Source organism: Camelus bactrianus, chromosome 19, assembly GCF_048773025.1.
Source record: "Camelus bactrianus isolate YW-2024 breed Bactrian camel chromosome 19, ASM4877302v1, whole genome shotgun sequence".
NCBI classification, from domain to species: Eukaryota; Metazoa; Chordata; class Mammalia; order Artiodactyla; family Camelidae; genus Camelus; species Camelus bactrianus.
Genome location: NC_133557.1, coordinates 13,046,872 through 13,070,423, shown reverse-complemented (window position 1 = coordinate 13,070,423; position 23,552 = coordinate 13,046,872). Strand labels below are relative to the sequence as shown.

General features: G+C 48.6%; 2 protein-coding genes and 1 long non-coding RNA gene across 7 annotated transcripts in view; 1 reads left to right on the top strand and 2 right to left on the bottom strand.

The window, feature by feature from the left end:
- Positions 1 to 341: 341 nt before the first annotated feature.
- Positions 342 to 7,677, bottom strand: SPAG4 (sperm associated antigen 4). Of its 2 annotated transcripts, none has more exons than XM_074347217.1 (12): positions 6,562 to 7,677; positions 5,975 to 6,079; positions 5,561 to 5,627; positions 5,309 to 5,370; positions 5,014 to 5,057; positions 4,667 to 4,692; positions 4,437 to 4,545; positions 4,086 to 4,161; positions 3,843 to 3,958; positions 3,351 to 3,518; positions 2,753 to 2,842; positions 342 to 2,638 (listed from the first exon to the last, which is right to left on the bottom strand). In XM_074347217.1, the coding sequence occupies exons 1-12, from the start codon at positions 6,869 to 6,871 to the stop codon at positions 2,489 to 2,491; spliced, it is 1,323 nt and encodes a 440-aa protein (XP_074203318.1). In that variant the 5' UTR covers positions 6,872 to 7,677; the 3' UTR covers positions 342 to 2,488. The 2 variants fall into 2 exon arrangements, with proteins under 2 accessions (XP_074203318.1, XP_074203319.1); XM_074347218.1 differs by having other exon boundaries at positions 6,581 to 6,799.
- Positions 7,678 to 8,422: 745 nt separating this feature from the next.
- The window catches only part of LOC105073621 (fer-1-like protein 4), a 31,088-nt gene continuing 15,958 nt past the window's right edge, over positions 8,423 to 23,552 (top strand). The window contains 21 exon segments of the mRNA XM_074347213.1: positions 8,423 to 8,516; positions 8,793 to 8,842; positions 9,266 to 9,354; positions 9,453 to 9,552; positions 10,750 to 10,840; positions 11,008 to 11,044; positions 11,342 to 11,506; positions 12,083 to 12,143; positions 12,269 to 12,400; positions 12,678 to 12,740; positions 12,821 to 12,905; positions 13,156 to 13,315; positions 13,433 to 13,616; positions 13,704 to 13,890; positions 14,511 to 14,869; positions 15,248 to 15,356; positions 15,545 to 15,719; positions 15,814 to 15,934; positions 16,343 to 16,443; positions 19,363 to 19,450; positions 19,525 to 19,641. Coding sequence (XP_074203314.1) covers positions 8,438 to 8,516; positions 8,793 to 8,842; positions 9,266 to 9,354; positions 9,453 to 9,552; positions 10,750 to 10,840; positions 11,008 to 11,044; positions 11,342 to 11,506; positions 12,083 to 12,143; positions 12,269 to 12,400; positions 12,678 to 12,740; positions 12,821 to 12,905; positions 13,156 to 13,315; positions 13,433 to 13,616; positions 13,704 to 13,890; positions 14,511 to 14,869; positions 15,248 to 15,356; positions 15,545 to 15,719; positions 15,814 to 15,934; positions 16,343 to 16,443; positions 19,363 to 19,450; positions 19,525 to 19,641 — 2,553 coding nt within the window. The 5' untranslated portion in view covers positions 8,423 to 8,437.
- On the bottom strand, positions 8,640 to 12,789 carry LOC123618504 (uncharacterized). Of its 4 annotated transcripts, none has more exons than XR_012500611.1 (4): positions 12,651 to 12,789; positions 12,067 to 12,298; positions 9,954 to 10,102; positions 8,640 to 8,929 (listed from the first exon to the last, which is right to left on the bottom strand). It is a non-coding gene; the product is annotated as an uncharacterized LOC123618504 (long non-coding RNA). The 4 variants fall into 4 exon arrangements; XR_006726943.2 differs by having other exon boundaries at positions 12,217 to 12,298; XR_012500610.1 differs by lacking the exon at positions 12,651 to 12,789 and having other exon boundaries at positions 12,067 to 12,406.

The window sequence follows — 23,552 nt, the reverse complement described above, 5'->3', positions numbered from 1 at the left end:
TTTTTTAAAATGCAAAGACTGAATGTAAGTCAAGCACCCAGCCTGCTCTGCCTCAGAGCAGAGCTGAGCTGGGAACACAGACAAGGTGGAAAGTGCTAGGGGAGGGATAAGTTTTAAGATGGAGCAAGAGCAAGGGCTATGCTAGACTTCCTGGAGGATGGAGCAGTGGTGGCCTAGTCCACAAAATAGGCTACAAGCCTGAACTTTTTAATAGATAATTTTTTTCTTACTAGGAAATTCATATGTACATTCATTACAGGAAGAAATGTCACCCAAACGCCATGTTCCAATAAAATATTTGGTGCATATTTAAAATTTTTATGCATATTTACAGTGGCACATGTTTTTTATTTTACAAAATCAGGATCATATTGTACATAATATTTCAGCATTCTTTGAAGTGTTTTTAAAATGTATGCTACTTAGTACAAAATTATTTCAAATATAAACATTGTATAAAATAGATAATGGAGCAGGGTGTAGTTCCTAGGGTTCCTAGGTCTGACAAATTCTTTCCTGTAGATAGATATTACAGTGTTTGTTGCTGACCTCGTTCTTCTTAATGCCTATATATTACTCTGTATGTGACTGCTGTAGCTTATTTCCCCAGTCTCTTACTTATCAAGATTTGGGTCCCTTTCAGTTTTCTTCTGTTATAACAAACAGTGCTATAAGGAATATCTTTGTACATTTTTCTGTGCATATTTATTGGGATGTTTCTGAAGGATTTATTCCTAGAAATGAAAATGCTAGATCAAAGGGTCTGACTATTTAACATTTTAATAGTATTGTAAATTGCCCATCATAACAATTTTTTACCCATTTTGTTAATCTGACAGACAAAAAAGAAATCTCATTTTTAGTTTGAATTTAATTAATTATGAAGGCTAGGTATCATTTCACATGTTTATTTGTGAATTGTATCTCTTCTGAATAGCTTTTTTATAGGTGGTTGTCTTTATAACCTTTATTCTGTTAGGGTATTCAGTTACTAACACTTTGTCTCTTATACATGTTGAAAATATTTTCCACTGAGCTATTATCATTTCATTTATGGTATCTTTTGGTCTATATAACTTTTTAAAAATATAACTCTTTTAATATGGAAATTTAAAAATTTTATGTATACCAGTCTAGCTTGCTTTTTAAGAAGTCATCTATATATTATTATATTACTTTCCATGATACTGAATGTTCCCTTATATTACCATTTCTATTGGCTGCATATTATTTTTGTAGTATACTTCTTAGATGCTATTTCCAGTTTTTGTTTAAATAAACAGCAGTGTGATGAACATCCTTCAAAGTATTAACTTTGATTATATCTATGTATCCTTTGGATCCATTCTTAGAAATGGAATTGCTGTAATTAAAGAGTATAAAAATTTTTAAGGCTTTGTTCCTATTGTGATTTTAAAACCTTAAAAATTTTAAGGTTTTAAGTTCCTATTATGAAACTGCCATCCAGAAAAGCTGTACTAGTTCATTAGTTAGAAAACCTTAAGCTTTAAAGAGCACTCAATAGAATTTTTTCTTTTGTCTTCAAATTACAAAATAACCCCCAAATTTAAATAGATGGATACATGTTCCACCCCCACACATACTCATGCATTCTACTTCTTAGAGGTGTAACCACTATTAATAGTCTGGATATTCTTCTAAAACAGGAGCAGTGAAAAGAATCCTAACGGCCAAGATGTTGCATGTTTCTTTGTTCACACTGGCCCCCTTTTCTACTCTGCCCAGGTAGATCTCAATCCTTTGATGCTCATCTCCTTCCCTTAGAGTGAAGAGTTCTTGGATCAGCAGATGAATTGTCCTGTTTTCTGTAGCATTCTCTCTCCCCTGTCAGGCTCCTTGAGGGTAGGGACTGGTAAACAAGACACTGTATTGTACCTAGCGTAGAGTCGGGCACTCAGGTCTTAGTGAAGACAACCTGAGTACGGGCTAGTGGGCCTGTATCGACTCTGACTCAGATGCTTCCTAGAGGTTCTCAAGTCTCTAGTTTTTACTGAAGAAAAGGGGTAGCTCCCCCTGCACCTGCACCTGCACTTAACAGAGTTGGGGAACTCTCCCAGAGATTGGGGGTGGAATTGAGGTGCACAAGCATGGCTTCATGCTGACTAGCAGCTCTGCAATTAGAGGATGGCCTCTGGAGGAAGGTAGGCTTGGGGTCCCATTGTGGCATGGCTCTTCACTCACTGTGTGACCTTGAGCAACTTTCCTGATCTGGGTGGCTTCCCCCTCTGTGGTTGTGAGGATTAGTTAGGTAATGTGTACAACATCCAGAGTACTGTCTTGTGCACATGGTAAGCACTCCATAAATATGAGCTGCTGCTGCTACTGTATTGATCTGACTTCTAGAAGAGGGTGCTTTGCTAGACCGCTCACCATATTTATATACCAAAGGCAACCAGAGCCCCAGCAGACCTCCCAGCACTGATCCAGGTCCTTTCAGCACAGACCTGCACTCCAACAATAAGCATGTTTAATGGGGTCCCTCTGTGGCACTGTCCCCTGCCCTCTCTGAGGTTCGAATGCCATGGGCTCGGACTCGATACAAGCACGTGAAATGGGGGTGGCCCCAGTTGCTTAGAATCTGGATCTTCACCTTGGGAAAGGCAGCTGGGGGCTCATTCTGGGGAGACAAATGGATCATGCCAAGGGCCTGCTCTCCCATGGACTGCCTTCCTCCCGTCTTCCCTCACTGTCCTGTTCCCTTAGCACCCTCAGCCCCCAGAGACAAACACACCTGTAGGTGGAAAGTCTGAATCTCAGATTTCTCCACGTCGAAGGTGAATTTCCCCAAGAAAACTTCAGTCTCGTCATCAACCTGGAGGCCCTGGTAGGTGAAAAGTGAGTGGAAGAATAGTGAGGCACAGGTGGAGGAGGGAGAGAGAAACTTTGTTGAGGAACTACTATGTGTTCATTAGCTTTATGCATACTCTCATTTTTTGGTGTTAGGATATTATAGTGTTGAATGTGGGCTTAAAGAAATCAGGTTGCAAATTTTAGTCTGGCCTCTTGTTACCTGTGTGACCTTGGGCAAGTTACCTCCCCTATCTGAGAATTACCTTCCTCATCTATGAAGAGGGTGGGATAATAGCACTTCATAGGTTGCTGTGCAGATGCAAGGAGATACAATCCAGGTAAAGTACCCGACACAGAGTAAGCACTCAATAAGCCATAACTAATATTTGGATATGGTTATAATTATTTATAACCTACAGCAGCCCTGAGAGGCAAGTGGTAGTATCTCCATTTTATAGACTCAGATAGTGGCAACAGTTTTCATGACCTGGTACTTTCTAGGCAAAATCCCCCACCTCCTTGGCCTCAGCCCTACTCACGTAGACTGCGAAGTCACGGGGGGCACTGTTGGCTCCCCGAGTGTGCGCCACGCTGGGTGGTGGATGCTGCAGAGTGATGTCGCTCAGCTGCACACGACCTGGCATCCGGATCACCACCTGGCCCTGGTCACCCTCGAAAGCCCAGCAATTCCCAGGGAACACATCTGGCTGCAGTAGGCGGATAGAACATCAGAACCACAGGGCTGAGCGACTGCGACCCTTCCCCAGCCTGGGCTTTGGTTTGGGTAGGCCCCACCCTCAGCTTGACTCCATCATGGGCCCCACCCAGTCCTCCACCCTTAGCTAGAGTCCCTGCCCAGGGCCCTGTCCCTAGCACTGCCAGGTCTCTCCAGTATTACACTGTCCTCTGCTTCGTCCAGAGCTTCATCACAGCCAAGCCAGGCTCCACCTCCAGGGAGCTGTGGTGTCCATTCCCCCGAGTCCCACCCCAGTCCCATTCTGGGATCTAAGTTCCAGAAGTTCCAGGCCCACCTCCAGGATAACCGTGGGTGGTCTGGCGTAGTTCCAGAAACTGAAGCGATTCCAGAAGTAGGCAGTGTTCGTGTCCTCATAGTCGTGGGATGTCTTCTCTAGGTCTATAGAGGCTCCTGGAGCAGGGAGAAGCAACCTCTCAGGGGCTTCCAGGCCTGACCAGCAGCTGGGGCAGGGTCTGTCTGAGGTCAGTCTCCTTGGGCTGGTCATGTGCATAGGTCTGTCAGTGTCTATGGGTCTTACCCACAGAGCTCAGTGCATAGTCAGGTTTCTGCACAAAGTCCTCATTCAGCCTCTGGAATACGAGTTTGGCCACTCTCTGAAAAGACAGAGGGCGCGGCCTGGAGGTGCTGGGCTTGCGGGTCAGTATTGTGGGGCAGAGTTCTCTGGGATAGATAGACTTCGTGGGCCCCAGAAGAAATTCTGAAGTCGGGGCTCTGGGCGGGGCCTTAAGGCTCAGGACTCAGGGATCCGGGTTCCAAGGTGGGCTAGGACTGTACAGTGGGCGGAGACACGGGGGCCGGGCTCCCGGGGCGGAGCTTCTGGACACCTAAGGGGCCTGGTTCTAGAGCAGGATGTGGCTGCCAGGCTCACCTCGCTGTTAGCTGCACGAAAGCTGGACACTTCCTTGTGGAGTTTAACCAGCTCAGCCTGGAGCTGCTGCAGCTGCTCCCCCTGGGAGCGCACGCGCTCCTGGTACTCGCTGCAGGCAGGAGGTTGGCACGGTGCAGTTGGCTCCCTGTCCCCCTGGACACTTCCCGTAGGGACCCCCACAGAAGCACCTTTGAGCCCCCCAACTCCCTACCCCAGGTGCCCTCTTTCACCTTAGAGTCAGCATCTCCTTAGGTTCCTATTGGAGGGAGAGGGACAAAATACAGCACTGCTCAGCTCCCACCCACCTCCTTCTCCTAACTCAGTGTGGGACCTGCCAGACTCAAAGGGCCTTCTTTTTTGAGGACTGCCTACCGTTTCCCTGACCTTTCAGGACCTCTCAGAGACCCTTAAGCACATCTGGGCACATTCCCTCAGAAATCTCCTGTTTATTTTCAGCCTTTCCTTAGGGTTGTAGCCTCCAGCACTGCTCCCCCTCCCAGTGGCCCAGGGGACTCCCCACAACCTCTAGCTTCATAGATTGCCAATCACCCACCCCAGGACAGTCTCCCCAACTCACATTCTCCAAAGGAGGGGCCAGGTACAGGAGCCCCCAACAGAGTGCTGGAGAAAGAGGCGGGGGTGGTATCAGGGGAAGGGAAAGGAGAAGGTTTCCCCCAGCATAAAAGGACAGTGAGGAGAGAAGAGGCTTGAGGGGGCTGAGTCTGAGGGGGAACTAGAAGGCTCTGAAGGGGACTGTGAAGAGCTGTGAGCCTCTGAAGAGACTGAGTGGGCTGAAGGATATAGGAGAAAATGTGCCAGCTTTGGCTCCAAAGCATTCAGGGCTGGGGTCAGGGAATTCACCACCCTCTCACCTGCCAGAAAGAGGCTCAGCAGTGACACAGCCGTGAGCAGGAAGCGGATGGAACAGACCTCCCTGAAGAATCGGAGAGAGGCTAAGGCCCCAGGGCCCTAGTGAACCCCGCAGCCCCCACCCCAGGGTCTTAGACCCAGCTCCTGTGAACACGACTCAACCAGGTGTGAACTGGCTCAAGGCTCAGTTGGTTAGGCCCTGCTCCCTCCCTCCAAAGAGCAGCCCGTGAGGCTCCCCCTTTCCTCCCTCTGACCTGTACACACTGACCAGCATGTCTCCTACCAGGGATAACAACACGCTCAGCACCTGGAAGAGTAGGCCTGAGGGGAGGAGAGGGGGCTCAGAGAAGGGACTAGGCTTAGAGAAGGGGAGAGATGAGGAGGGGATCACAGAGTGGGGTGTTCGAGGTTCAGAAGGGGCTTAGGAAGGGGGCTCAGGGAAGGGCCTAAGGCTCAGGAAGAGAAGGGTAGGCTAGGAGAATTAGATGGGCAAGGATAATGAGTTGGATTTTCATTCTCAGAGAAGGTGAATCGGGCTTAGGGAAGGGGCTGTAGAATCAGACATGAGCCCGGGGCTCAGAACTGAGACAAGGGTCTCAGAGGTGAGAAATGGAGTTCGGAGAGGGGAGCCAGCAGGTCAGAGGGGATCTGGGCTGGCCGGCCCGTACTTAAGAAGCTCTTGGACACACGCGGAGGAGGCATCTCCTGCCTCAGTTCCAGCGTCGAGAGAAGATCGAGCTGTTCCTCAGAGACTATGGGAGAGCCAGCCGGTTCTGCGGGAGCCCAAGGGCTCCATTGGGGCCTTGCGCACCGCAGGCCCGCTGTTTCCCCAGGACCAGGCTGCAAGTTCCCCAGCCCAGAAGCTGGGCAGCCTCACAGGCTTTGGTCCCTCCGCACCCGCATCCCGGGTCTCTCTCAGCACTTTGAAGCCCCGCCCCGCCCGGGTGCTCCGCCCAGCCGTTATCCCACCCCCAAATAGAGGCCACGCCCCCAGCCTTAGGTCTAGATACGGCCGTTTCCCTGGTAGGCATTCAGGCTAACACCGAGGCTGCGCCTCCTCAGTAGTGCCGAGTCACAGGATTTCCCCCGCCGCTTCCCAGGACCGTCTGCCACTCCGAGGCTCCCCTTGGTCCCTCCCCTGTCACACTATAGGCCCCGCCCCTTAGGAGGTGCCTAGGTATCCCGCGCACAAGCCAGGCCCCGCCCATTGGCCCCGCCCCTCCCTTGACTCACCCGGGGTCGACCCCGCCCGCACCCGAGGCCCCGCCCCTCACGGTTGCCGCGCCACAGGCGGTCTGCCCATTGTGGCTCCGAGGCGCTGGCTTCAGCCGAGAGCTTCCAGCCCATGTGGTTCCTCCGGGCACTCCGGCGCTCAAGGCGGGCTCACCGCAGCTCGAGCCCCGGGCTCTTCTGCCCTCGGGCTCCCCGGGCCCCGGCCCAGCTGACCGGTGCCCGCTGCTGTCCCCCGAGGTGACGCTCACTGAGCTGTTGCTGTTGTCGCTGTAGAAGTTGGGCGTGTGCTTGTGCTGGGACGCGGCCGAGCCCGGGCGGGGGCTCCGCCGCATCCTGACCCCAAGCTGCGCCCTCACGGACGCCAAAGTCGCCGCCTCAGCTGCCAAGGCCCTCGGCCCTCCCCTCAGCCAGTGCGCGCCGCCAGGATCCGACAGACCCTGCGTGCAGCCTGCCGGCCCCGCGGCCCTATCCCACCCTCTCCCCTGTATCCGGGCCTGGCTGCTGACATCATAGAGAGACTACGCCTCCGCGGTTCCCCCTGACGCCGCGTCACAGAGCCAGTCGTGACGTCACTGGTAGCCTTAGCAGTCTCTTATTCTTTCCCATGTTAAAGCAAGCAATGACATCACAGCACTTCCCAGAACACCCTATCTAAAACTACACTCGGAGTAAAAGAATTTCTGTCCCCTTCTGGCTGTGCTTTCCTCCTCAGCACTAAAATGCTGTGGGGTTTATTTATTTATTTCAGCATTACCTGTCGCTCCTACTAGAACAGTAAAGTTTATGAAGGCAGGGATTTTTGTTCACTACTGTATCCTCCAGCACCTACATGAATCTAGCATGTGGTAGGTGCTCAAATATTTGTGAACATATGAATGTTAAGAAGGGGCAAGGGATCACCCGGGGGCACTTCTAAATAAAGTCTTTTTCGTCTCCTAGTCTCTCTTGTTCTACAAAACCTTCAGGCCTCTCCTCTCATCCTAGTCATCTCTGTGGTCAGAGTTCTCCTGCCTAATGACTAGGAGTTTGGGATTAACATATACACACTACTATATATAAAATAAACAACAAGGTCCTACTGTATAGCACAGGGAACTATATTCAGTATCTTATAATAACCTATAATGAAAAAAGAATATGAAAAGAAACATGTAGTTTTATATATATATAATAGGTAACTGAATCATCAATAGGTAACTATATTCAGTATCTTATAATAACCTATAATGAAAAAAGAATATGAAAAGAAACTGTAGTTTTATATATATATAATAGGTAACTGAATCACCTGAAACTAACACAACACTGTAAATCAACTATACTTCAATTTAAAAAAAGAAGTGTTTTGAACACCTGCTATGTGAAAGCTAGGGACACACACCCAATCACTCATTAATTTAATAAATATGTTGATTGATAATGCCAGGGGCTAGAGGATTCACTTATTAATCCATCCATTCAGACAGTGTTTTGAGGGTCTACAAAGTAGCAGATCCTGAGCTGGGCACTGAGGACAGAGAGATGAACAAGGAACAACATGAAGCCACATGGCCTTGATGCCTCATAGGCTAGCAGAGACCAGACTGGTCCTGTCCTCTCCCCTTGCCTCCATCCCCACACTGTCCCAGCTCCCACCACACAAGGATGCAGGATGGAGGCTGAAGCTGGTGCATGTAGGACTGAGCTGACCACAGGAACCTTACCCCCATCTCTCTATCCTCCCACACCCTCCCCACCCATGACCCCCAGGCCTGTGGATTTCGTGTTTGTCTAAAGGGCAGGGATTGCTGAACCTGCTGGGTGAGTCCAGTGAGTCAGAGGCGATTCAGGTGGGTGGGCAGGTGGGCAGGTGGGCAGGAGGGCAGGCGGGCAGAGGTAGCACCAGTGGCCCTGGGACAATGGCTCTGACCATGTGTGTGCGACGACTGACAGGGCTACCAGGAACCCATGACCGACAAGTGAGGCTCAGCTTTCGAGGTGAGGTTTGCAGGCGTGCGCTAAGAATTTTTGTAACTGGGGAGCTCCAATTCCTCCATCCCTCAGGCCCCCAACCCCATCCCTAGGCACTTCTACAGCCTGTCCCCCTTTTCCCCAAGCCCAGGGTCTCCAACTCTCTGCCTCCTTCCCACCCTGTCTTCTACCTCTCTTTAAGGGTGAGCCGAGGGTGACTGGACCCTGGGCCACGGGTGGGTGGCGGAATAATTTTTTTTTGTGGGGAGGAGTTGATAAATGACTAGATTAAATTCTGAGCAGGTTTTACTCAGAGGAGAATTCACTGTGGTCGGGAAGCAGATATCGGTGAGGTCAGTGGGGTTGGGTCCTGGATTGGGAGAAGCTGATCTGTGACCCATCTGAGTCCATCCTGGGTTTGGGGGGTTTATTCCTGGGTTCTGAAAGAGAAAGATATAGTCTCAGGAGGTAGGGTTGGTCTCAAGCTTGAGACATTAGACTCAGTCTGGGACAAGTCAGAATCAAGACTAGGGGGATTAGCTCCTGATTGGTAGTCAGCACCAGATCAGCCCTAGTTTGGAGTCAACCCCAGGTTGGGGCGGTTGCTTCTAGGTTTAGGAGATCAGTCATAGAGTTAGCTCCAAGTTTGGAGAGTTGGCTTCTGTTTTAGGGTTGGGAATAGGCTCTGGATTAGGAATCAGGGTCGGGAATAGGGTCTGAATTAGGAATCAGGGTCAGACCAGCACTTGGTGTCACAAGGTTCCTCCTATTCCCAGCTGTTCCGTTGGCCACACTATGGGGCTCCGCTGGCTGGGGAGCGTTTGTCTGTACAGGTTGTCAACTGCAGCAGTGTGTTCAGCCCCAGGTGAGTAGGCTTGGGGAGTCAAGGATGCAGGTGGGGGTAGGGGATGGCTTGGGGCCATTCTCCTGAGTCATTCTTTTGATCCATGCCCCGCCCCCTAGGTCTCTGGGGACCCTAGTGATCTCCCTGCAGCAGCTACAGAGTGCTGGGCACTTGGTGCTGCGGGAGGTCCTAGTGGATAAGAATCTGCAAGTAACCCCGGTGAGTTCTGCCAGCACTCAGCCTGCCACCCCAGGCTTGAGAGTCTCTCTAGATAAGGTTCCCATTTCTCAAAGGGGAAAATCTAGACCCAGGCAGGAGTGGTAACAAGGCCCGCAGCCTGGGCTCCTTTCATTATAGCCCCTAGGCCAAGAACCAGGTTCAGCTCTGAGGGCCAGGGGTGTGGCAAGGCAGGAAGATAAGGAGTTCTGTGCTGCTCCCGACCCAGCACTAGGCCCAGGTTTTGTGGGAGACAGATGAAACTGGCTGGATTTTCCTGGTATTTGGTGGAGGGTCAGCAGTGCCTGGTAGAAATGGAACTGGGTTCAAATCTCAAGACCACCACTTCTCAGCAAAGAACTTGGGCAAATTATTTAGCTTCTCTCAGCTGTTTCCTCACTTACCTTCTATGGAATCATACAAACTGTTTAGCTCTTCATTCAATCTGTTGTCATTTGTTGAGCACTGATTATAAGCCAAGTGCAGTGCTGAGCAGTGAGGATTGAGTGGTGAGCAAAACCAGATAAAGACTTGCCTTCTTAGAGCTCCACATCTAAAGAGAGAGGCAAACATTAAACAAATATTCACACAAATAAATGTAAAATTGTCTCCGATGGTGTTACAAAAGATTTGGGAGAATGTATAACAGAGGGGCATGACCTGTTTGGGGGTCAGAAAAGGTTCCCTGAGGAAGTAGTGCTTAGGTTTAGAATTGAAGGATGATAGGAGTTAACTAAGTTAACAGGCAGAAGAAGCAGCATATGCAAAAGCCCAGTGCCCTGAGACAGCATAACTGGGGTGCAGGGCCGGAGAAAGCTGGTAGGGGCCAGACCCTGCAGAACTGTGGATTTCCAAGAATGGTGAGAGAATTTTGGAGATCTGTTTGGCCCCTTGAAGAGGATACTTGCACATGGAAGTTCTTACTAGACTATGAGTAGTCACTATTTTTTTAATTTTTAAAATATACACATATTTTAAAATGGAGGTACAAGGGATTGAACCCAGGACCTTGTGCATACACTCTACCACTGAGCTATATCCTTCCCTCATGAGTAGTCACTATTATTAACGATCATGCAGGAACCACAAGTCACCAGAGATGCGGGCCAAGAGGATCTCTGTTTACAGATGAAGTAAAAGGCATTTTGTAGCCTCAGGGCAGTTTGAGAGGCCCAAGGCACACTGTGTATCTGGTTTTAGATCCAGGTGGAACTTGACCTGAAGTACCAGCCCCCAGAGGGTGCAACTGGAGCCTGGGCAGAAGAGGACTTTGGAGCACCATCTGGGACAGGTAACCTTCCCACCCACCTAACCAAGGCCTAGGCAGGCCTCAGGAAGGGAGAAGTGGTACCCAATCCCACCCTGGATTTGCTGGATGTGGTAACCCTTGGACCCGTGCTGCCCAGGTTGTAGCTCTGTGGTTCAGCTCTCCTTTCATTTCTCCTTCTCCCAGCTCAGAGCTGATTATTCACAATGTGGGCTTCCAGGAGCTGGAGTAAGTATGTGGGGCTGACATAGGGTTATAGAGACAGTTTTAGGATTAGGAGTCAGTGATGTGGAGTCAGTCCCTGGGTCTGGGATCAGTACTGGACCAATTCCAGGGTGAGAAGTGAGTCCTAGAATCAGGGGTCAATTCTGGAATTAGAGGGCTCCCAGGTTAGGGGTCAGTCCTGGTATCAGTGGCATCAGACTAAGGTTCAGGGGTTGGTCCTAGAGTCAGGGAAGTCAGAGATGGGTGCCCAGAGATGGGTAATAGGTCCCAGACATGCCCTTTGGGGGCCTTTCCTATAAGGCCTGGAGAGGCCCGGCTGAAGCGGCGGGCAGTGGCATTGGGCCGCAGGCTAGCTCGAAGCCTAGGTCAGCAGGACGATGAGGACAATGAGCTGGAGCTGGAGCTGGACCTGGAGGATGAGCCTGATGTGGAGCTTTCTGGCGTCGTGTTCAGCCCCCTCAAGAGGTAACTTGTACCCACTGCACACCTGCTCCAACACCCTACTAGTGTGTCAACCTAATTCACTTATATATGAAGGCCCAGCCCATCCACCCTTACAAACACATGGTCCCAGTGTATGGTGAGGAGTGGATATACTGGGGTCAAGGGTCGTTCACTTTAGGCAAAGACACTGCCACATCTACACATACACAGTTACACTGGCTCACACATGGCTTCTGGAACCCATGTTGGTGATGAAAGCTTGATGAAGACAAGGAATTTTGTCTCTTTTGTTCACTGCACTGCAGTGTTCCAGGGCCTAGAACAGTGTTGGCACATAGTAGGTGCTCACTCAATCTTTGTTGAATGAATGAATGGTTTTAGGGCTCTAGGAATGAGTTAAATTCTGGGTGTAGGGTTGAGATGGAAGCAAGACAAGACCGGAAGGACTCAGAATCCAAAAGTTCAGAGGGAGAGGAGATCTTATCTTCAGCACTAGGCAGGAATGTGTGTGTGTGTGTGTGTGTGTGTGTGTGTGTGTGTGTGTTTGTGTGTAATGGGGAGGAAGTGAAGTGAGAGCTGACCTTAACCGTCTCTCAGCCGAGCTCGGTGCCTGTCCCGCGGAGATCCCTTCCAGGTGTCCAGGGCCCAGGACTTCCAGGTACTGCTCTCCCTCCAGGCCATAACCCTTGGGGAATACCATTCACCCTCCACACAGATTTTTACCCTCCTACCTTTCAAGAAGTCAGTCTTGGCTTCCTTTTCTCTTCCTTCTGCACCCTTCAGGTCGGGGTCACAGTGCTTGAGGCCCAGAAGCTGGTTGGAGTCAACATTAACCCCTATGTGGCTGTGTGTGTTGGGGAGCAATGCCGAATGACTGCCATGCAGCGTGGGACCAATTGCCCCTTCTTCAATGAGGTGGGTGTGATCCAGGAAGGGGGAGCCTGACAGAATGCACGGGACCCAGGATAACAACAGTCTATAAGAGGGAGCTTGGCCTGGGTGGAAGTGAGTGAACCAGTGGGCCTGAGGCTAAGGGCTCTTTGAGGGAAAGGATGCAGAGAGGCACAGTCTTGGAGTTGGGGGTAGGGGGAAAAGGGAAGGAGAGCGTTCTCTTTGCAAGAGGCTGGGGCCAGCTGGTGTGACTCCTTCATGTGTAACCTCTTACCTCCCTTGCTTCCCCACTTCAACACAGTACTTCTTGTTTGAATTTCATGAGACCCGCCTTCACCTCCAGGACTTGCTGCTGGAGATCACAGTGAGGGGGTAGGGGTGAGGGGTTTCCGTTAGAGAAGGGGGATGCTGAAGCTCCCTGGGACTAACGCCACCTTCCCCCAGGCCTTCCATTCGCAGACCCTCCCCTTTATGGCCACTCGGATAAGTACCTTCAGGATGGACTTGGGCATTATCTTCGACCAACCAGGTACTGAACCCTCCCCTCACTGAGACTCCTCTGCATAGGCAAGGGAAACTGACCCTCTGGGCACTGAGCCCTGTATACTAACTTGTGAGACAGCAATCTCTTCCGAAGGCTGACCTCCACGCACTCCCACCCTCCCTACTAAGCCGGACTTGAATCCCGGTGATAGTCCAACACTCCGATCGCTGCCCCACGACTGTCCCGCGCATCCTGCTGGTATTCCCTGACCCCCGGCCCGCCCTTTCACCCCCAGATGGCCACTTCTATCAGAAATGGGCTCCGCTGCACGACCCCCGGGACACCCGCGCTGGGACCAAAGGCTTTGTCAAGGTCACTTTGTCCGTGAGGGCGCGCGGGGACCTGCCCCCTCAGCTGCCATCCCCAGGCCCAGGCCACAGTTCCGACATCGAGAAGTGAGCTGGGGCGAAGTGGGGAGCGGAGAGCAGGACGGGGCGTGGCCTCCGGGACGGCGGAGAGCAGGAGGGGCCTAGACTCCGGCTTCTGGGCCCCTCAGCGCCGGTCTTCTCTAGGAACCTGCTGCTGCCGCGCCGGGTGCCTGCGGAGAGGCCGTGGGCGCGGCTGCGCGTGCGCGTGTTCCGCGCGGAGGGGCTTCCGGCGCTGCGCCCCGGGCTGCTGGGCAGCCTGGCCCGCGCCCTGCACGACCAGCGCGTCCTCGTGGACCCCTATGTGCGGGTGTCTTTTCTGGGGCAGCAGGTAAGTCCCTCCCGTCCCCACTTGTTGGAGGCCCAGGCTCTGATTCCGCGCTGACCCTTCTCCGCCCATCCTCGCCACCACGCTCAGGGCGAGACGTCGGTGCGCAGCGAGACGGCGGCGCCGGAGTGGAACGAGCAGCTGAGCTTCGTGGAGCTCTTCCCGCCGCTGACGCGCGGCATTCGTCTGCAGCTGCGGGACGACGCGCCCCTGGTGGATGCGGCCCTCGCCACGCACGTGCTGGACCTGAAGTGGATCTCGCACCCGGGCCGCGCAGGTGAGCGCTTCTGGCCGACGCGCGCTGCCTCTGCCTGGGCCCTGTCTGTCTCGGGCCCCGCCCCCGACGACAAACCCCAAACTCGAGACCCAGCTCCGCTTAGAAAGTCAGGCCCACCCCACATAACAACCTTGCTCTAAACCGGCTTCTCCCTTCAGAGCCTCACCTGTTGCCCCCAGGCTACAAACCCTTACCCTCGGTTTGGCTAATTGACAAAATCCTAACTACAGCTGCATATCCGTTAATCACTGTAGCCCTGCTCTCCCTACAAATTTACACGCACAAGAAAACAAGCCCCGTCTACATTATCCATTTTCTCGGGACCCTAATTTGTAGTTCCTGACTCCACCTCCAGGGCTCTGGCTCCGCCCCTAGAGCCTCTCCCTACGTCCGCAGCATCTTTGGAGGGAGAGCTGGTTTAGAAGTGCTTCCAGGTCTTGGTCCACAGCTGTTCGTCGTAGCAGTTGGCAGGCTTCCCTTCCGGAGCGGCTAAGGCCCAGTATAACACTCCTCCCCCTTTGCCCTTGCAGGAAATAATTATGGATGTGGTGCGTAGACTGACCTATTACCCACCTGCACCATGCTCCCCTCCAAAACACTTTTTTTTTGTCTCCTCACAGCCGGGTTTAACCCCACCTTCGGCCCAGCCTGGGTACCTCTCTATGGCTCGCCTTCCAGCGAGGGGCTCCGGGACGGTCTTCAAAGTCTCAATGAAGGCCTTGGCCAAGGCATTTGGTTCCGCGGCCGCCTGCTGGTGGCTGTGTCCATGGAAGTGATGGAAGGGAGAGCTGAATCCGAGCCTCCCCAGCCCCCCCAGGGGTCCAGGTTGTCCCGGCTCAAGGGAAAGAAGAAGAAAGCTAGGCGTGGCCAGACTCCAACCGGGATTCAGCAGCACCTAGATGCCAGCTCCAGTGCTGATGCACCTGAGATTCCTAGTGCCATGGAGGTGGAGGTGGAGGAGTTGCTGCCGCTGCCAGAGGTGGGGGCTGGGGTTTAGTAAAGGGGCAGGGTCACTCTCAGCTCTGGAGTGTGTAATCGGCTCCCAGGCATAAACGCAGGAGGGAGGGTGTCTCAATTTGGGGGCCTGGGTGAAGATTGCAATGTGTGTACACATGTGCGCCTGTGTATATACACATGTGGGAGAAGGAGGGCTGACAAATCAGAAGTGAGCCAGAGAGGACTAAACTCCTGGTCCAGTGGGTTGGGACAGCAAGGGGCAGAAAAGGAAGCAGGACACCAGCAGTGAATCTTCTAGGCCTTGGCTGCAGTGTCTTTCCGTAGGCACTGTGGCCAGGCATCGTCCCCAGCTGCAAACTGGGAGGGTGGGGTTGATTCCAGCCTGATCCGCCTTTCCCAGAACGCCTTAGCACCCTGCGAAGATTTCCTGCTCTTTGCTGTGCTCTTCGAGGCCACCATGATTGACCCCGCCATGGCCTCTCAGCCTATCAGATTCGAGATCTCCATTGGTGCGTGGCCTAGCCAGAACCCTGAGTGTCATGAGTTTGAGGGGGTTGTTCCAGACTTAGGTCCCTGGAGGGGACAGTTGACCTTCAGTAAGGGGTGGGCTCTGACTTCTATTGAGGCAGAATAGCTTGAGGGAGGGGTCAGCCCCTCACCTTGGTGCCAGCCTGCTGACCCTTGCTGATCTGGACAGGTCAAGCAGGTCGCCAGGAGGAGCAGTTGGGCCGAATTTCCAGAGTCAGGGAAGGAGCAGAGGATGCTGCAGGAGAGGCACAGCCTCTACTGCAGTCAGAGGCGGGAGTCCGGCCAGTGGAGGAGGAGGAACTGGGGATTCCTGCTCAGCGGCCTGAGCCCGTGGATGGCAGCGGGTGAGTGCTCCTAGTGTCTGGAAGGAGGATGTTGGGAGATCCGCAGCGGCGCAGGACTGCCCCTCTGAGACTCTGCTCCTCTTCATCCTTCCAGGCCGTACTTCTGCTTGCCCCTGCGTCACCACAAGCCTTGCGTGCAAGTGTGGAGCCGCTGGGAGGATCACTCGTGGCGCCTGCAGAGCAGTAACTGCGTGCAGAAAGTGGCCAAGAGGCTGGTGAGAGCGAGACGGGCACCCACAGGGAGAGGCTGGGATATAGAGGCATCCGGAAGATGGCTGCCTGTGAAGGGAGCGCTGGAGGAGAGCTAATGGGTAAAGCACCAGGTTACCCAGCACCTCATTGGTGCAAGGCCAGAGGGCCAAGGAGCACAGCTCCAGGGAGAACTGAGGAGGCCAGAAATTGTGGGAGGGCCAGAGTTCAGAATTGTTGGACCCAGGAAGGGGCCAGGTGAAGAATGTGAGTAGGGCTACTGGGGACCTGGCCTCCCAGGCGGGAGTTTGAAAAAGAAGGGCAAGGCAAGAGGTGCAGTTGTGAGTGGGCTGGAACCTGGGATGAGGGTGTGGTCTAAAAGAAGTCAGAGTCTGGGACCGTTATGACTCTGACCTTCTCCCCTGGTGGTGCAGGACCAGGGACTGCAGGAGGCTGAGACTCTGCAGCGCAGGCCGGGGCCTGAGGCGTGCACAAGGCTGAAGCAGACGCTGGAAGAGCTCATGGCTGGGAGCAGGTAAGCTGAGAGCCCCTGCCTCCCTGCTGCCTGTTTCCAGGCATCTCTAGGGTGAGGGAGACTCATGATAGGTATTTGGACCCAAGGGCCCCTGGAAGGTGAGCACTTTACAGAAGAATGAGAAGGAGATGGGAGCTTGATGAAATTATTGGGTTAAATCACTCCCCTCCAGTAAACTCCCTTTCCTGAACTCCTGTAGGCTTATGCATTTCCCCCTCTTCTCAAATCTCCCCTATTCCTTTCCTCTACACTTGTTCCAGCTAATGACTTCCTTTCCTACTTCCTGGGGAAAATAGAAGCCTCACCTTCCTCCATCTAGTCTACCACCTTGCCAGCTTCTGCATCCATCTGATCTCCTTCCTTCCTGCCATAGCAGAGGAAGTGTCCTGCTCCCGAAGCCATAGCTGTGATCTTGATTTCGTCTCCTCTCATCTGCTGGAAAAATTGTCTCTGCAATTATCCACTTTCTCTCCTGCAACATCAACTGGTCCCTAGTTACCAGGTCATTACTGTAACCACATATACTTGTTCTAGTCACATCCATCTTTGATCTTCACTGCCCTGGATTCCATAACCTGCTCCAGATACTTCAGTGTTTTTCTGACCCTCTTCTCAAAAGAGCTATTTATCCACTTATTCAATGAATATTTATGGTATAAATATTTGGTAAATAAATGGTAAATAAATATTTACCCCAGACACTGTTTTAGGCACAGGAATAACAGTGAAAAAGCATTCTTGTCTACAAAAACTTCTGAAATGTACATTCTAGTGGGGGTAAGTAGACAGATAATAAAGATGTAAAGCACAAGGCAGAAATATAAGAAATATGGTAAGGATGTGTTAGGGAGAAAATAAAGCAAGGAAGTTTTACAGAGAGGTGTTGCAATTTTAGAGAAGGTGGAGAGGAGAGACCACAATGATGTTGACATAAAGAAGATGAAGTAGTAAGCCATGTCTGTAAGGATGTTTCAGACAGAAGGGACCACATGTGCAAGGCCCTGAGGTGAAGCATGCTTGGTGTGTTTGAGGAAGAGGAAGGGAATCAGTGTCATTGCAGCAGAGTGAGCAGAGACGATGAGGCTGGAGGGTGTAGGGGGAAGGAAGAGAGAGACATGTGGGGTCTCGTAAGCCATTGTAACGGCCTTGGTTGCTTCTCTGTATGAGATGAGGAACCACTGACAGTTTTGAAAAGAGAAGGGATATGCTCTAACTTATCCTTAAAAAGCATCAGTCGAGGGATGATATGAGAGGAAGCAGAGAGATCACTCAGGAGGGCATTGTAATGATTCACGTGACTGATAACAATGACTTGAATCTAGGGTGGTCGCAGTGGACATAGAGTGACAGGAAGGGATTTGAGAGTAGTTTGGGATTTTGGAAGTGGCACCTCGGGACTTGCCAGGGGATAAGCTTAGGGGATGAGGAAAATGTGAAAGAAGAGTCAGGCATGACTCCCCAAATTTTGGCTTGCACAGCTGTGTAGATGGTGCTATTTACAGAGCTGTGGAAAACAAGAGAAGGAGACGGTCTGATGGGAGCAGAGGGAATATCAGAAGTTAACATTTTTGGACATGTTAACTTTGAGATAGATGTCTGTTAGACTTCAAAGTGGCCATCTCTGCTAAGCTGCTAGCTATATGAAGGGAGCTCTGGGGAGAGTTCTAGGCTGGAAATGTAAAATTAAGGGGTGTCAGTACGTAGATAGGATTGGCTAAGATTATCTAGGGAACAGAGTAAAGAGAAATCTGAGGACCTGAGAAGCTCCAGCATTTAGAGGTAGGACGGAAGAGGAGGACCCAGGTAAGGACCTGGTTATAAGTGGTCACTTTTCTGCCCTCATCTTACTCAACCTTTCCGCATCAGAGGACGCAGTTGACCCCAACCCTCCTTCTCGAAAAACTCTGTGAAATGGTCTGGAAAAGCATTGAAAAGCTCATTCTGGATGCTGTATTGAGAATATTCTGTAGGAGAGAGGGTAAGAGTGAAGGTGGTGAGAGCAGCTGGGAGGCTGTTGCAGTAATCCTAGGTGAGAAGTGATGGTGACTTGCAGGGGTAAAGAGGGTGGGAAGGGATAAATTGGGAATTTGAAAATTGTACCTCTTGGGAAGTGATGGAAATGTTAGCTGTCTTGATTATGGTAGTGTTTCTATTGGTGTATGCATCTATCAATATTCATCAAATTGTACATTTGAAATATGTGTAGTTTACTGTACAGGAACCATACTACAATAAAGGTATTAATTAATTAATTAATTTTAAAAAAGAAGTGATGGTGACTTGGACTAGGGTGGTCCTGGAAAGGGAGAAAACTGGTCAGATTCTAAATATATTTTGAAGGTAGAGCCTAAATGATGTGCTGATGGACTGAGGTGGAATGTGAGTGAAAGAAAGAGCAGTGAAGGATGACTATGAAGTAAAGTAAAGCAGGGTTTTTTGTGGGGAGAAGGGAGTGGTGGTGGTCACTGGAACTCATGCACTTGGTTTGAGCTATCTTTAGTCAATGTTGGAATTGTCAGGTACAGCCCATCTGAGCCTTTAATGTGTGTTTGAATCCTCCAGGGTATAAACATGCGGATTTCTGACACAAGTCTGGGTTGGGGCTGAGACTGCATTTTTAATGAGGGAATACCAGTGCTGTTGGTCCTGGGCCACACTTTGAGTAGCCAGGGCAGTGAATAGTTGAATACTGGTACATTTTGGGGCTCCACAATGAGGCTAACTCGATGAACTGGGAAGGGGTCCAAGCACAGAGGTCGTCCTGGCTAAGGAAGGGTGCCTCTTTGAGAACAAGACCAAGAGGATCTGTGAAGGAGTCTGGGTGTGGGGGGCCTGCTCTGAGGGAGGGTCAGAGCAGGCCCCCTAAGGGTCAGTGTTCCTCCTTTGCTCCCACCTGCCACACCCACCCCGCTCCTGCAGACAGTTTTGCCACGGTGCTGAGCGCAGGACAGTGACCCGGCCCAATGCCCTGGATCGATGCCGACAGAGACTGCTGGTGCATAGCCTGGTATGGTCTGGGGAAGGGGGATCAGAGGCACCCAGCAGAGGCCCTCCACTCATGTTCTCTTCCTGCCATTCCAGAACCTCTTGGCAAAGCAAGGACTATGGCTCCTACAGGGCCTGAGACAGGGCAACGTGCAAGGGAAGGTTGCACTGGCCAAGAAGCTTCTGGCGAAACTGCGCTTCCTGGCCCAGGAGGTAATGCCTCACTCACCCATTTCCCAACCCTGAATACCTGTCCCTCAAGCTTTCCAGTGGCCTCTGTGCAGGGGTGACCCAACATTTATCCTGTGGATTGATGCCAGGACCAAGCTCTGTTTGGAGCAGCCAAGGATGAAGATGCGTGTTCTAAGGCCCAGCAGGGATGCAGGGAACATGCAGGATCTCGCTGGATGAAGATTTGAGAGTATTTTTCCTTGGCATGACTTCCCTGGTCTGAAGCTCTGAGCACAACATGTGTGAAGGGTAAAGGAAGTTCTCATTTTTTGATTACTTCCTCTCTTCTACTTCGTGTCTGGCTGTGTTATCTTGTGTAATTCAACAACCTTGGGAAGACGTTATCCCATTTGACAGGGGCAGAAATTGAGGCTTAGAGAGAAAAAGTAACTGACCCACCATGTCATAGCTGGTTAAGTGGCAGAGCTAGAATTTGAAACCAATTCTGCCCCACTCTGATCAGTCTTTCCCAAAAGCAAAGAAGTTTTGACCCCTGGGGCCAGTGTGTCCTCAGGTTCAGACAGTGAGGAGTTGGATATTGGTCTCAGATCTTGAAGGACAAGTTGGAATTTGGCAAGTGTGAACGAATGAAGAGCATGTGCAAAGGCATAGAGTCAGGAAGGCCTGGGCAGCTGGAAGGCAGAGTAATGGAAAGAGAGACAGGATAGAGACTTTATTATAGTGAATTTTAGTGCAAAATTGCTTTATTTATTTGTAATGAAAACTTCCTTATGTCAGCTGACATTTTAAAACATTTTTTTACTTAAGTATGCATCCTGAAATAATATAGGTTAGTTTTACCTTATTTCAAACTTTATATAGTACTGTTTATATTGTTTTCTTTTTTACTCAATATTATTTCTTGTGAGATTTTTCTGTATTGTTGCATATAGCTATAACTTGTCCATTTTCATTGTTGTATAATATTCCACTGTATGACTCTAATTTACTTATCCATTCCATTGTTGATGGATATGTGTGTTGATCCTAATGGATGGTGATTAGAAGCAGTTTCAAAGACCATTTTTGTACACATCCTGGGGATTAAGTGCAAGAGTTTCTCTAAGACAGTGGTTCTTAAACTTTTTTGATCTCAGGACTCCTTTACACCCTTAATAAATAGTAGGGACCCCCAAAAGTTTTTGTTTATGTAGATTGTATCTACTGATATTTACTATTATATAAATTAAAACTGAAAAAGATTTAAACCTGAGAAATAAAAAATAATTATTAATTCATTTAAAATAACAATAGTAGGGGGGAGGGTATAGCTCAAGTGGTAGAGTGCATGCTTTGCATGCATGAGGTCCCAGGTTCAATCCCCAGTACTTCCTCCAAGAATAAGTAATATAAGTAAACCTAATTACCTCCCCCCACCAAAACAAACAAACAACCGCCCCCCAAATAAAAATAAAATAACAATAGTAAACCTATGGCATGGTAGCACAAATAATATATTTTTGGAAAAATAACTATATTCTCCAAAACAAAAAATTTAGTGAGAACAGTGGCATTGCTTTACATGTTTTTGCAAATATCTGGCAAAAAATTTTTATTCTCTGTTATATTAAAGTCCATTGGTCTATGTTGTACTTTGAATGGATCTGTTATCCTTGCATGATTTTGAATCATCATACATAGGTCATTTGGAAATTTGGTTCCCTGAATTATGTATACCTTCCAAATGGTGATGCATTTCATTATATAGTAGTAAAATATCACATTTATTACTATCACCACCAACTCATTGGAAAGATCTTTGAGTGTTGGGAATCTGTTAAGCTCACAATGGCTGATACAAAAGATACATTTTTTCTAAGAATGTAATTTTTCATTTTGTTTTATTACTGATCTTAGAGAAAAAGTTTTCATTCTTTTACTATTAGTATGATGTCAGCTGTGAGTTTTTCATAAATACCTTTACCAGGTTGAGGAAGTTTTGTTCTTTGTTTTCTGAGTATTTTTTTAATCATTAAAGGATGTTGGATTTTGTCAGATGCCTTCTCTGCATCAATTGAGATAAATATTTTTTTAAAAATTTGTCCTGTTATTGTGGTGTATTGTATTGATTGATATTCTTAGGTTGAACCACCCTGGCATTCCTGAGATAAATCCCACTTGATCACAGTATATAATCCTTCTTATATGCTTTTGGATTTGTTGGTTTGCTAATATTTTGTTCAGAACTTACTCATGAGGGGTATATCTGTATTCATAAGAAAGATTATTCTGTTATTTTCTTTTCTTATGATGTCTTTATCTTTCTTTGATATTAGGGTAATGCTGGCCTCATAGAATGAGTTGGGAAGCGTTCCTTCCTTTTCTGTTTTTAGGAGGAGTTTGAGAAGGATTGGTGTTAATTCTTTAAATGTTTGGTAGAATTCACCAGTGAAGCCATTTGGTTCTAGGCTTTTCTTTGTTGGGAGGTTTTTGATCACTCATTCAGTCTCTTTACTTTTTATTGGTCTGTTGAGATTTCTGTTTCTTCGTGAGTCAGTTTAGATAATTTGTAAGTTTCTAGGAATGTTCTCACTTTAATTTCTGATTTTAGTTATTTACGTCTTCTCTCTTTTATTCTTTGTCAGTCTACCTAAAGATTTGTTAATTTTGTTGATTTTTCCAAAGAACTAACTTTTGGTTTCATTGATTCTATTGTCTTTCTGTTCTCTAGTTTATTTTTCTTCACTCTGATCTTTATTTACTTCCTTCTGCTAGCTTTGGGTTTAGTTTTCTCTTCTTTTTCTAATTCTTCAAGGTATAAAGTTAGGTTATTATTTGAGATCTTTCTTCTTTTTAAATGTAGGCATTTACAGCTATTTATTTTCCTCTGAGCCCTATCTTTGCTGCATATCATAAATTTTGGTATGTTATCATTTTCATTCATCTCTAAATATTTTCTAATTTCTTTGTAATTTCTTCTTTGTTGTAGTATTTAAGAATGTGTTGTTTAATTTCCACACATTTGTAAAATTTTCCAGTTTTCTTTCTATTATTGACCTGGGGTTTCATTCCAGTTTGGTCAGAAAAAGATACTTTGTGTCATTTCAGTCTTTTAAAATTTATTGACACTTGTGACCTACCATATGGTTTATCCTGGAGAATGTTCTGTACACACTTGAGACGAACTGAGTTGTTGTTGGATGGAATGTTCTATATGTGTCTGCTAGATCTAGTTGGTTTGTAATGTTGTTCAAGTCGTCGGGTTTCTTAATGATCTTCTGTATAGATGTTCCATCCACTACTAAAAGTGGTATATTGAAATCTCCAATTATTAATATAGAACTGTCAACTTGATATCACATTTTTTTAGTTCTATTAGTTCCATTTGGCTCCAGTTTTCGTATGTTTGTTGAAATTACCCATTTTTAAACTCTGTATTTTTCCCACTGGGTCCTGTAGAATTTTCATCACAGTTGTTTTAACATCCTGTCTAATAATTCCAACATTTGGATTTTCTGTGGGTCTACTTCTAGTAATTACTTCCTCTCTTGACCATGGGTCACATTTTCTGCTTTTCCTATGTCTTGTAATTTTTTATTATGTGCCTGGATTTTTGTATAAAAGAACAATAGAGGCTAAAATAAATAATATGTATCTCTAGAGAGTTTTGATGAAGTCTACTTTATCTAATTTTTCTTTTATGTTTATTGCTTTCTGTTACCCATGTAAGGAAACTTTGCTATTTCCAAGCCACAGAGATATTCTCCTATGCTTTTAGGAGAATAAAGATAGTTTCCTAAAACCTTTATGGTTTTAGATTTTACATTTAGGTCTCTGACCGTTCTCAAGTTAATTTTTTTGTGACATATATGGGTCAAAATTCTGTTTTTAAAATATGAACTTTGAGATATTGTAGCACCATATGTTGAGAAGATTTATTTTTCCCATTGAGT

Bases quoted from the DNA above. Each gene is read 5' to 3' on its own strand.
- SPAG4 (XM_074347217.1), bottom strand. From the start codon at position 6,871: ATGCGGCGGAGCCCCCGCCCGGGCTCGGCCGCGTCCCAGCACAAGCAC. The intron at 5,628-5,974 runs GTACGGGCCGGC...TCCTCCCCTCAG, and splicing joins TGTGTCCAAGAGCTTCTTAA to GCCTACTCTTCCAGGTGCTG. The intron at 5,058-5,308 runs GTGAGAGGGTGG...CTCTTTCTCCAG, and splicing joins GCTGAGCCTCTTTCTGGCAG to CACTCTGTTGGGGGCTCCTG.